Below are 12980 nucleotides of genomic sequence, written 5' to 3'. Positions count from 1 at the left end.
TCCCTGACCCTTCGGCTTAAACTCACACCAAGCGCATGTGCGTTTTTGCCCAAGATCCGGAGAGGAGAATGGAGGAGAAGAGATTGCAGCGTGGTCATCTGCCCTGAGGATGGGGTGATTTCTCGATTTCTGTCTTTCTGTCTCTCTCTGTCTTTCTGACGAGTGCACACGCCCTATAACAAAAAATCTCTCAAAAAATAAAAGAGTACTTAGAATACTTGCAATGCCTCTTCAATGCATAAAATTGTCACCTCTTTCCAAACAAAACAACATAAACTTCTCTGCACTCCTGTCCTTTACTATCTGTAGAAGTTAATATTTAACTTCTTCTGTGTCCAGATTGTCACTGAACTCTGTATCCAGCAAACCTCTGCAGAGCAGTGTGTGAGAGAGCTGCAGGCATGCGGTCTGAGAAGTGGGCAGCTGCGATGCTGCTGCTGCAGCTCTGCTTTGCTGGATGTGGTTTCTGTGGGAAGGTCCTAGTGTGGCCCTGCGACATGAGCCATTGGCTCAACTTAAAGATTGTTCTGGAAGAACTTACAAAGAAGGGCCATGAGGTGACAGTGTTGGTTTCTTCACAAAGTTTCCTCATTGATTACAGCAAACCTTCTGCAATCAACTTCGAGGTGCTTCCTGGTTCATTGGACAGAGAAACTTATCTGAGACAACTAAATAGCTTTTTAGATCTAGCTGTTAATGTCATGCCAACATTGTCACGCTTGCAATCAGCGAAAAAGCTGCAAGAATTCATGGCTGAAGTAACTGTAAGACATAAAGTTTTCTGTGAGAGTGTGACCAGCAATCACTCACTCATGATGAAGCTCCAGGAAACCAAGTATGACGTAATGGTTATAGACCCCGCGCTTCCCTGTGGAGAGCTGGTGGCCGAGTGGCTTGCACTTCCTTTTGTCTACACGCTCCGGCTCTCCATGGGCGGCACTTTGGAGAAATATTGCGGGCAGCTTCCAAGTCCACCTTCTTATGTGCCGGTTCCCATGGGGGAACTGACAGACAGAATGACCTTTATGGAAAAAATGAAAAATATGCTGCTTAAAAGAGTGAAAAATATGCTGCTTACCTTTTTCTTTGACATCTGGATCAAACAATATGATAATTGGCTTTGGGATCAGTTTTACAGTGAAGTATTAGGTAAGAGACTGCTTTTTTTTTTTTGGGAGAGGTTTTTGCTATAGGGCACGTGTGCTCGCCAGAAAGACAGAAAGACAGAGAGAGACAGAGAGACAGAAAGTGAGAAATCACCCCTTCATGGGGGATGGCCACGCCACAATCCCCCCTCCTCCATTCTCCTCTCGGGATCTTGGGCACGCCGGCGTGAGTTTAAGCCACCAGGTCCAGGACTCAAACCGCAGCCGACTACATGGGAGTTCAGCGACATAGCCATGACACTAACTGCTAGTCCCGAGACTCTGCTTTTCATGCTAACCTCGTTATCAACCAACACTTAGGAAGTTTAGAAGTGCCTAGGAAGACAAACAGAATATGTTTTGAATCTGATTTTCACACAAATACAAGTGATAGCAATGTACTGTTTATCAATAACTAATTGGGGAAAAAGGCAAGAAATCCCTTGCTGTGGTTTCATGTTGTTTTGTTCTTTGCTTTGTTTTGATGTTTTTGTTTGTTCTTTTGCTAGTGAGCCTGTGTACTTGTTAAAGAGAGATAGACAGAGAGAAAGTGAAAATGCACCCTTTATGAAGATAATCAAAGCACAATCCTATCCCCTGAATTCTCTTCTCAGGATTTTGGGCATACATCCACCAATGCCTGGCATGTTTTTCAAGCTGCCAGGTCTGAGACTCACTGTGCAATTAGCCTTGTGGGATCCACCTGTCTTAACCACTGCCTGATCCATGATTATTCTTTATCTACAGTCATCAAGCCATTTTCTAAGATGCCTTGGTACTTAATAGGTTATTAGCAAAACAGTTAAAGAAAACACACCCAAATGTCATTTCAGTAAGAGATGTAATTTTGCCAAATATGAAATATATACTACATCCAGCATGCTGAATTTTGAAATGTGAGTTGCTCTTACCTTTTATTGGTAAAGATATTGTAATGTTTGTGGTAAAAGTACAATCATCTCTTTCTCTGATGTCCGTATTACACTGAGATGTAAACTATATTAACAATGAGTCTGAATTTGGTATGTAAGTTACTTTGCCCGAATTTTGCCCCTCAAAAGTTTGAGCATTACTAATTATTATTCTCAAATTCATACCCTTCTTCTTTGGCTCAGGGTACCTGCCATTCTCACCTGGCCCATAAATTAAGAATAAAACTTCAATAAGTTCTATGTAAAAACTGTTTCATCTTAGCTGGTCATACTGAAAAGTTTCCTAGAATGATTCATGCTTTTGGAAGTAGTATACAAAACCTGAAAAATTAAGTGTAAAATTGTAAAATAGTTTATGTCTTATGGAGTTAAAAGATAGTACTGTTTTTAACTTTACCGATAACATTCATTTTTGCTTATTTTAATTACTCGATTTTTCTGCTAAAGAATACTTTTGCTTTGTAATTTTCATATACATAGCTTTCATCTGAATCCACCAACTGAGGCAGGTCTCACTCTAATTTTTTTTAAAACTCAGGAGAAAGCATGAACTAACAAACAAACGATCATACTGAGTATTTAAAATACTCACCTGGCTGTCCCCATGGTCTAGTGCATAAGGGTACCATTTGGCCAAATTTGGTTCAAGTGCCATCCCCAGTAGCTTGAAGAACATGCTAGTGGGCCTGCAGGTGAGGTGGAGGTTAAGGCTCTGAATCCCACATAACTGACTGTGCCATGTAAATTCTGGACCAGCAGCTTGAAAATCCTACCAGGTGTGTGAGCATGCATGCCTGAGTGGAGAATGAAGGAGAAGGGATAGTGGTGTAGTGATGGTTGTCCCTCCTCCCCAGTGGGATTTCTTATTTTCCTTCTCTCTCTCTCTTCTCTTTCTCTGAGCACATGCACCCTATAGTAAAACTAAGAATAAGAATCAGAAGGAGAAGGAGATGGAGAAGGAAGGAAAAGGAGAGGGAGAGGAAGAAGGAGAAAGAAAAGAAAGAAGAAAAAAAAAGTTGGGTATATGTGCATGTGTGCCCAAAATCCAGACAGGATGGCAAAACGGAGGAGAAGGGATAGAAGCATGGCCACTCAGAAAGCTACAAATAGAACTGCCAAACGGCCAAGTAATTCCACTCTTAGGTTTTACCCAAGGGACAGGAAAACCCTCAGTCAGAAAAACACTTGCACATCCATGTCTATTGCAGCATTAGTTACAATTGCTAAAGCATTCATTTATTTTTAAAATTTAAACTACTGGGGCCAGACAATGCACAGTAGTAAAATGTGACAGTCTATGAGGCTAAGCCACATGGGAGGATTCTGGGTTCATATCTGGAGGCCTCTCTGATAATGCCAGGCATGTACATTCCTAAGATCTGTAGCTGGCTGAAGCTGGGGAATTGCAGCATCAAGACCCTGTTGGGGAGCTGTCTTTCTGCTCTCTTGCTCATGAGAGAAATATAATTTTTTAAAAATTTTTCATTTTATTCCTGGAATAAGGCCAATATTTTCTTGGTCTCTTTTTTATTAATAGATTTTTTAAATGTATTTCTTTCATGAGTGAGAGAGACACAGACAGTAGGGTAGAGAAAGAGAAAACACTTGTACAAAGTCCTGATGCTTTGATCCATCCCAGCCTGAGCCAGCCCCAGATCACGGGCACAAATGTACCTGGAGTTCTCAGGGAAGTCTCCAGATGTGAACTCAGAATCTTTTTATTTGGGTTACCCTGACAGAATGTCATGTTTTATTGCTGCATAGCTGTTTGGCCACATCCATGAGATTTTCTTTTTTTTTTTTTTTTTTAAAGAATTTTTTTTTTTTTTCTTTTAAAGAATTATTTATTTATTTCCATTTGTCATTGTTATTTTTTTTCTTTATTTGACGAGAGAGAGAGAAAGGGACAGTGAGAAAGCAAGCCACAGGGTCCAGGACTTGAACCATGGTTAGCCATGTGGAAATCCAGTGCCCTTATCCACCACACCACCTGCTGGCCCCAACATCCATGAAATTTTCTATTAAAACATTACTGAGTTCAGTTAACGAATCATTTTCAGGGTTATAGCATATATTCGTGTGTGTCTGTAAGATTGAATTTTAAATTTATATTCTAATATTGGGTTGTCAGAAAAGTCATGACACAGTTTTACATAGAAAGACAGAAGAAATACATCATGACTTTTCCAACACCCCAAAAATATCCTTGCTCATGATTATATCAACAATTATACTTTTATATCAATAAATTCATTTTTCTGAGTTTTACCCTTTCTCTAACTTTTAAAGTTACATGCACTCTATTTTCTATTAATAAATAATAACTAGAAATTTATTTCAGGTTCCATAGTTACCATATTTCATTTATTTTCATCTATATTATTTCAGGAGTTTTTGTGGTTGTTGGCTGATTCTACCTGTCAAAGAATTTCAAAAATGATTTTTTTATTTTCTAGTATAAGGCATTTTCTAGTATAAGGCAGTATATGGGTTAGCTATTATGACAATAAAGCTTTATTTTTAAAAAAATCCCAACACTCAGTGGCATGAAACAGAAGTCATTTATTATGGTTTCTGAGTCTGTGTTGACAGTATAGTTCTAACTGCAGTGGAACTCACAGATTCAGCTGAGTCAGGTAAGTGGCTCTACTGCTCTTGTGCAGATTTTCTAATAAGTTTGAGAGTCAGTATTCTAGGTTGGGCTTGGCTCTCTACATCTATCTCATATCTACTCAATAGATGAGCTTGGCAATGTTCTCATGGATAGGAAGATGTCCAAGAGAAAAAGGAGAAATATTTTCCCTTTACTACTGTTAAATAATAAGTACATTTAGCAATCAGTACATGAATATGGGGGAGATGAACAATTTAGACAATTCATGAGTTTAATTTATAGCATGGAATTAATTTTTTTAATTTTCAACTTTTTGCCTTGTGATTAGAAATATGATGTGTATAACAGAAATTATTTAAAATTTATGGGCACTAATTTTAAGACCTATTATGTGGTTAAATCTCAGAAATATTTATACATGTCCTTGAAAAAAATGTATAGGCTCTATGTTGAGTGATCAAAATGTCATATATATATCCATTAGATCAAGCTCTGAACCTTGTAGCTCCTACACTACAGATACATCATGTTTGTGACTGAGGTTGAGAATCTCTAATTAAAAAATCCAGAATCAAAACTGCTCCAATATTCAAAAATTTTTGAGTGCAGTTATGATGACATAAGTGGAAATTTCCACAACTGACCTCATGTGACAGGTTGCAGTCAAACACTGCAATACAAAAATAGCATATAAAATAAGCATTGGGTTATGTGTATACAATGTATGTGAAACATAAATAAAATTTGTATTTGTATTGGGGTCATTTCCTCAAGATGTCTCATTATATATATGTAAATATATCAAAATTTTTAAAAAATCTAAAATCTGAAATGTCCTAAATATAGATAAGAGGTACTCTATTTTTATGTCAGTTTTTAAATAATCTTTCATAAAATCTATCCCAATTATGGTGTAGTTTTAAATTTTACATAAAATTTGTCAGTGTTTGCCTCATAGGGTTTAATGTGCTAGGGGCATTCAAGTGTAGAATTACAATATTATAGCTTCCTGGTAAACTCAGTTTTTAAATTTATCTAACATTTTTGCTTCTAGTAATGCTTCATGAGTACAAATCATTATTTTTAATATTAATATAGCTAAATAATATTAATATAGCTAAAATTACTTTGATATTGATATAGCTACATGAATATAGCTGCATATAGCACTCTAAATATATGTGAATATGATTTTCTATCAATTTATAATTTAATACATGTTAGTGTTTTAGATTTGGTCTCTTTTAACTGAAATATAAATAAATATTTGTAATCTAATGTTATTTTCAAATGATTTGTAACAGGAAATGTTTTCTTTTTTTTCTTTTTTTGGAGTTGTTTGTTTGTTTGTTTGTTTGTTTTTGCTATAGAGTGCGTGCGCTCTCCAGACAGAGAGATACAGAGAGACAGAAAGTGAGAAATCACTCCCCAGGGGGGTTGGCCATGCCACAATCCCTTTTTCTCCATTCTCGTCTTGGGATCTTTGGCAAGCATGCACACACACCCAGCGTGAGTTTTAAGCCACCGGGTCTGGAACGTGAACCATGGTTGACTACATGGGAGTCCAGAGACATAGCCATTATGCTAATTGCTGGTCCCAGGAAATGTTTTTTATGTCAATTTATTTTGAAATAAATTAATTGAATGACTGTATTGGTACAGTAATAAAAGAAACAACAAAATCCCACACTATAAATGCCTTGAAATTTATTTTTCTTTAACGTAACTATCCACAGAAAGAATGTTCTGTTCACTACATCATCAGGTATCAAGAAATTAATTGTTTATTACTTTTGTATCCCTTACGATATTGTTCTTCCAATATAGTTGAGCAAGGCTACCTCAATACTGAACTCACAGAGGTAAAGAAAAAGTAGGGACAATGTATTTTAATTTTGAAAAACAAAAGTGAACCCCGAAGTTGTTAATTAATTTCGCACATACTGCTGGAAAAAAATGCGTACCTAGAAAACCTAGGCAAGTTTCTGTAGATAGCAACATAGCTCAAATGGACTGCTCAGAGACCAATAACTGCCACCCACTGAATTCCAAACCTCATTTGCTTACTTATATATTATGTGTTATGTAATCACCCACTGAATGCAAAACTATTGTATGTGAGTATTTTAAGAAAAGGATTAATGGCAAAGTTTAATTGCATGTTTTTGTTTCATAATTCCTCAATATAACATTCAAAATGTCTCTTGAAATTATCTGCCCACTTCTGTGTACCTTTGTTCAATCTTATTTTTTTGTTTTTCATCAGCTTTGTGTTCGTTATGGTGAATCATTGCCCTAACTGTAGAATTTTAATGACTGCTTTAAGACACGTAGTTCTTTTTTTTTTTTTTAAAAGAATTATTTAGTTAATTTTATTTGTTATTATTAGTATTCATTTTTTAATTTGATCTGAGAGTGAAAGAAAAAGTGAGAAAGCAAGCTACCAAGTCCAGGACTCAAACTGCAGTCGATCATGTGGGAATACAGCATCTTAACCACCGTACCCCTGCTGGCCCTAAGCTAATTAGTTCTTAAAATGTGGTCTAAAATTCTTGCACATTGAATTCACGTGTGTAGTTAGTAATCAAGGAAGGACGTAGCACACACTGAACAGGCACATGGAGGACATAAACACATTGATGTGGAAGATATGAGGTGGGGTTCTTAGCCAATTTCTGGGAATTTCAAGTTGAGTTCCTTTGGCAATGCCTCTTCATTATCAAATTAGGGCATTTGGCTATATGACCTCTATTCAAACACTACTAAGTGATGACTCTAATAAAAGACTATTTACCATAGGATGTATACAATCATTCTTTTTTAAGAGTTCATTTTTTGCCTTAGAGCACGTGAGCTCACTGAAGAGAGAGAAAGACTGAGATAGTGAGAGGGAAAGTGAGAAATCACCCTCTGCAGGGACTGTCACACAGCAGTCCCTTCTCCTCCATTCTCCTCTCGGGATCTTGAGAATGCACGCACACACACCCAGCATGATTTTCAAGCCATTGGGTCCAGGACTCAAACCTTGGTCAAACCATGTGGGAGTCTAGGGACACAACAGCTATGCCATCTGCTGGTCCTCAATCATCAGTTTTGTTTTTGGGGGGTTTTTGTTTTGTTTTTTTTTTTTTTTTTATTTGGGGCAAATTTTTTTTTTTTTTTTTCCCTTTTTTTTTTTTTTTTTTTCATTTCATTTTCTTCCATACATTCAATCACATTAGTATTTGTCTTACAAAATGGATATTTCAACAGGTGAACATTTCTCCCTAGTACTGTTGATAAAACTACAAAATGTCTTCAACAGATAATACCACACCTCTTTGTGCCATTCAGTTTTTATTAGAATACTTAATAAGAGAGAATTCTTTTCTGAGTTTTCTTTTCCTCAGTTTCATAACAAGTTTTATGCGTGTAAAAATAATTGACTTTCTAATTTTCAGACGAGTTCTACTCTACAGATCTCCTAAAATTAATACTTAGAATCAATTCCTTTCCAAAGATATCATTTAAACAAAGCATAAAAGTAAGTGTGTGATATTGGTATATGTTCTTGTGTATGTTATACTTCAAAGGAGATTATATTGAATGTGAATTCTCAAGGAATTCTTATGGAAAAAATAGTGGAAAACCAATATATGTGATGAGGTTTGACTCAGGAAGAAAAGATGGTCTGAGGTTGGGAGAATCCTACAATAAGTTAGCAGACAAAAATATATTCCTGACTGGAAGATGGAAAAGCATTGAGAGGTGTCGGGTTGATATATAATGGGGCTAATCCATTATCTGCCATTTAGCTGGAGAGAAAAATCCGAATATTAAATTTTTCAGTTACATTTTTATTTATTGTTATGAAATGGCACTTACATATTACTTTTCTTTCACTCCCCCATTGCAAAATCCTCTATTCATTTATTCCTTCCTTCTTTCCATTTTCCCGTAATTATAACATATAGTCATAGTAAGTATTCTAGTGAACCTAATTTTCCCCTTAATATTGTAGCTTATCAGAAATAAGCATGTGTACTAATTCCCTCCACTCAACTTTCTTCATTTTATCTAGGAAGACCCACTACATTATGTGAGATTATGGGGAAAGCTGAAATTTGGCTAATCCGGACATACTGGGATTTTGAATTTCCTCGTCCTTACCTACCTAACTTTGAGTTTGTTGGAGGATTGCACTGCAACCATTCCAAACCTTTACCAAAGGTAGGTCTATTACGGTGAAGGTTTAATGCACCTTATAATAAAATATCTGATTTTTCTTTAAAGTTTACAGCCTCAATAACAGAAATAGATGGCTAGAGGTCTCCTATTTTCCACTACAAATCTGTTTTACTCATCATAGGGGTCTGTCATGAGTAACACTGAGTCTTTTGAACTTTGTATTGAGAATTTAGGCTAAAGAATAAAATGATTCAAATGGATTGTTAAAAATATGACTATAGGTCCAGTCCTATGGCCTATGCTTAAGGAAGCAAGATCCTATGTGGCCAGATATGGTTCATATTCCAGAACTGACATCTTCAAAAGTGTGATGAACGTGTGTGTGTGTGTGTGTGTGTGCATACATGAAGTCCAAACAGGATGGAGAAATGGAGAAGGGATTAAAATCTTTTCAAGGGTGCTTTCTTTCTTTTCTCTCAGTCTCTCTCTCTCTCTCTCTCTCTCTCTCTCTCTCTGTCTGTCTTTCTCTCTTTTGTAAATATAAGCAGCACCTGTCAACAAACATAAATAAAGAAATAAATAAGTAAGTAAATTGAAATCACTGTGTCTATCATGTGGATACTGGATTACGGGACAGAAAATCAGAGCCAGACCAATAACTGAATTGAGAGATAAGATGCATGATGATTATAGCAGGTTGACTGTGTTACCTTTTTTAAAAAATGTTACTCTATAATGCATTTCTTCTGAGTCCAGTAAAATAGGCTTGCATAAATTTATGAAAAATGATCCTGAATATTTGTCTAACAAGAATAAGTAGGTGAATTTATTAATAATTCATGGGATATAACTGACATGGTGATAATTTTTTTAAAAGAGGTTTTGCTTTAGAGTGTGTGTGCTTGTTGGAGATATGGAGTCAGTGAAAAGGAAAGTGAGAAATCACCTCCCAGGGAGGATAGCCAAGCCACATCTTCTCCATTCTCCTGGGATCTTGGGTACACATGAATACGTGCCTGGTGTGATTTTCAAGCCACCAGGACTGGGATTCGAACTGAAGTTATCTGTGTGGGATTCCAGCGATGTAACTGCTTTGCAATCTGCTGGCCCTAGTGTGATAATAATTTTACAACTCAAACTCTAAACCTTTATTTGGGCTTCCTTCCACGGAATTTTTTTTACACATTTACAGACTACTCTATTGTTTAGTGTAATTTAAGCATTGAGAGTAACAATTCCACCTATCATAAGCAAAGCTATCTTACTATCTGTTCATTCCTGTAATGTTTTGGTTTCAGTATCATGTTTATATTATAATTACTAATTATACATTTAAACCATACAATTTAGAAACACGTTTCTTCTGAAAAAGACCAAACAGTTCTACATGTTAGAAGACAGACTCACTCTAACAATGTATGCTTCACTTCTCTAGACTTTTCCTATTTAGGGTTGTAGATGAGTTTCTTTTATTTCTTCTTCTTTTTTTGTTTCCCTACGATGCTGCATTTTTATAATAGAATGTTATTTTCTGTAGGAAATGGAAGAATTTGTCCAGAGCTCAGGTGAAGATGGTATCGTGGTGTTTTCTCTGGGGTCAATGGTCAAAAACCTCACAGACGAAAAGGCCAATATCATTGCTTCAGCCCTTGCCCAGATTCCACAGAAGGTCAGTACAACCTCTAATTCTGGTGGGCAGTTTTTTACTAATTGCAAAGAGTGCTCTTTTCAGATGAAAGTTGGAATTCATTATTCACTGAACATAGTTGGTAAAAATCTGTAAAACAATATAGTGGAATTAGGAACATTTGATCAGTAACTCACCAAGCCCTGACATTGCTATTGAATCTTTTTTCTTAGTCATTTATCTTTAGTGGAATAGAGATGAAGGTGTTAACCCCTCACTAGTCTTTTACTATGAGAAATCTTTAGGCGTGCACTGCTTACTCTCAAAAGTTCAAAATATGTTATCTCCATAGTCTGGGAAAAGAAGGTCAGTACAACCTCTAATTCTGGTGGGCAGCTTTTTACTAATTGCAGAGAGTACTCTTTTCAGATGAAAGTTAGAATTCATTATAAATGCACTGACCATAGTTCGTATCGCTTAAAGTAAAGATTTGTAAAACAATACAGTGTTATTAGTAACATTTGATTATTTGCTCACTGAGCCTTGACATTGCTATTGAATCTTTTTTTTCATAATCAATCATCCTTAATGGAATAGAGATGAAGGTGTTAAGTCCCTCACTAGACTTTTACTGTGAGAAATTATTGGCCTGTGCTGCTTACTGTCAAAAATTCAAAATATGTTATCTCTACTGTCTGGGAAAAGAAAATGCTATACATAGAATAGAGAAAAATCATGCTCACGAATATGCTCCACATTTGTATGTTTTATCAAGAGGTTTAGAAGCAGAAGCCTAGATTTTCTTAATCTTTCCAAACTGAATATTCTATAATTAAAACAGCTAAAATTCTAATACAATTGTCACAAATATACTATATTTAATTTATGATATTCAATTAATCTTTCTTTTATCACTACTATTCTATATGTTACTGGTTATGTAGTCCTAATCATAAAATGTCTTAGGACTCTTTATATATTGGTTAATGCACACAAAGCTATAAAGGCAATTATGCTACTTAGGTATGTTAAACTCTTGATTTTTGTTTTTAAACTTAAACATTAAAAGTCATTAAAAGTTTGTCATCAGTATAGAAACAACCAAATAGCATATGAGGAAAAGCTCAACATCCCTCATCATAAAGAAGATGCAAATTAAAACCATAATGAGAAACCACCCAATATTTGTCAGGATGGCAAAGATCAAAATACAAAAAATGCTAAGTGTTGGTGGGGTTGTGGTGAAAGAGGAACTCTCCTACACTGTTGGTGTGAATGCAAGTTGGTCCAGCCACTACGGAAAACAATATGGAGGTTCCTCAAAGATGTATAAATAGAACTACTATAATATCCAGCAATTTCACTCCTGAGTATCTTCCCAAAGGACAGTAAAATGCTCAGTCAGAAAAGCACTCGCACATCAATATTTATTGCAGCATTATTCACAATTGCTAAGACATGGAATCAATCCAAATGTCCATGAACAGATGAATGGATTGAAAACGTGTGGGGCATATACTCTGTGGAATACTATTCAGCCATAAAAAAACCCAACAAGATGCTGAGATTTTATAGAAAGTGGTTGAATATGGAAGATGTATAACTGAATGAAGCAAGCCAACCTTGAAAGAGACATTGTATGTCTCCACTTAATATATACCAACTATCTGCACTCTATGGTAGAGGTTGAAAGATTGGAGGACATGAAAGCAGTGAAAATACTTATGGACACTGGAGACACTGTGGAGGGAGAGTGAGAGAGGGGAAGAGTATAGGGAAGGAAATCAGGGAGAAAAAGTAGAGAATCAAAACATTTATGGAACATAGAAATTGTTAATTACCTATTGATGATAACTGGTATAGTATTCTCAACTGGTCTGGTCTGAGGTATATTTCATGTTGGGTAAATTCTCTTTACAAGCCAAATGGTATGTAGTGATTGAATGTTTTAAAAAATAATAAGAGTAAGAATAATAAAATAGAATAAAAAATGTTTGTAATCAGGCCAACAGGTGATGTAGTGGTTATGGTGCTGGACTCCCACACATCCAACTGGGATTTGAGTCCTGGTCCTGGAGGCTTGAAACTTATGTCAGGCACAATTCATGCGTATCAAAATCCAGGAGGAGAATGGAAGAAAAGAGATGGCAGTGTGGTCATTCCCCCAAGCGGTGATATCTTGCTTTCTCTCATTCTGTCTATCTTGTCTCTCCAGCAAGTGTATATGTCCTATAGCAAAAATCTCTCTCTAAAAAAAAAAAAAAAGTTTGTCATCTTATGGTATTTTGTCTGAATTTTTTATTTCCTCCAAGAAGAAAACTACATAAAAATTGTTAAAATTCTAACAAAATGCCTTATTTATTGAGAAATCAAATATAAGCAAATCCCACATTTAATCCTCTCTCAAAAAAGGGAAAGAAAAAAGGAAAAAGCAGTAAGACGGAATAAAAAGAAAGAAAGAAGGGAAGAAATGTTGAGGGAGGAGAGAGGGAAAG

The 12980-nt window shown here is 35.9% G+C and overlaps 1 protein-coding gene across 4 annotated transcripts in view; it reads left to right on the top strand.

Annotated features, from left to right (window-relative positions):
- The window catches only part of LOC102502487 (UDP-glucuronosyltransferase 2A1), a 51439-nt gene that overhangs the window by 27011 nt on the left and 11448 nt on the right, over positions 1–12980 (top strand). For 2 of the 4 annotated variants that reach the window (XM_006163586.3, XM_006163584.3), the window contains exons 2-3: positions 8752–8900; positions 10396–10527. In XM_006163586.3, coding sequence (XP_006163648.1) covers positions 8752–8900; positions 10396–10527 — 281 coding nt within the window. Of the gene's footprint in view, positions 1–360; positions 1150–8751; positions 8901–10395; positions 10528–12980 lie in introns of those variants that run through there. The other 2 variants (XM_006163585.3, XM_006163583.3) reach the window with 2 other exon arrangements.

The sequence above is a fragment of the Tupaia chinensis genome, unplaced genomic scaffold (assembly GCF_000334495.1).
Source record: "Tupaia chinensis unplaced genomic scaffold, TupChi_1.0 Scaffold142652_1, whole genome shotgun sequence".
Classification (NCBI taxonomy): Eukaryota; Metazoa; Chordata; class Mammalia; order Scandentia; family Tupaiidae; genus Tupaia; species Tupaia belangeri.
Note: the sequence above shows the minus strand (reverse complement) of the source record. Positions and strands in the feature narration are given on the sequence as shown.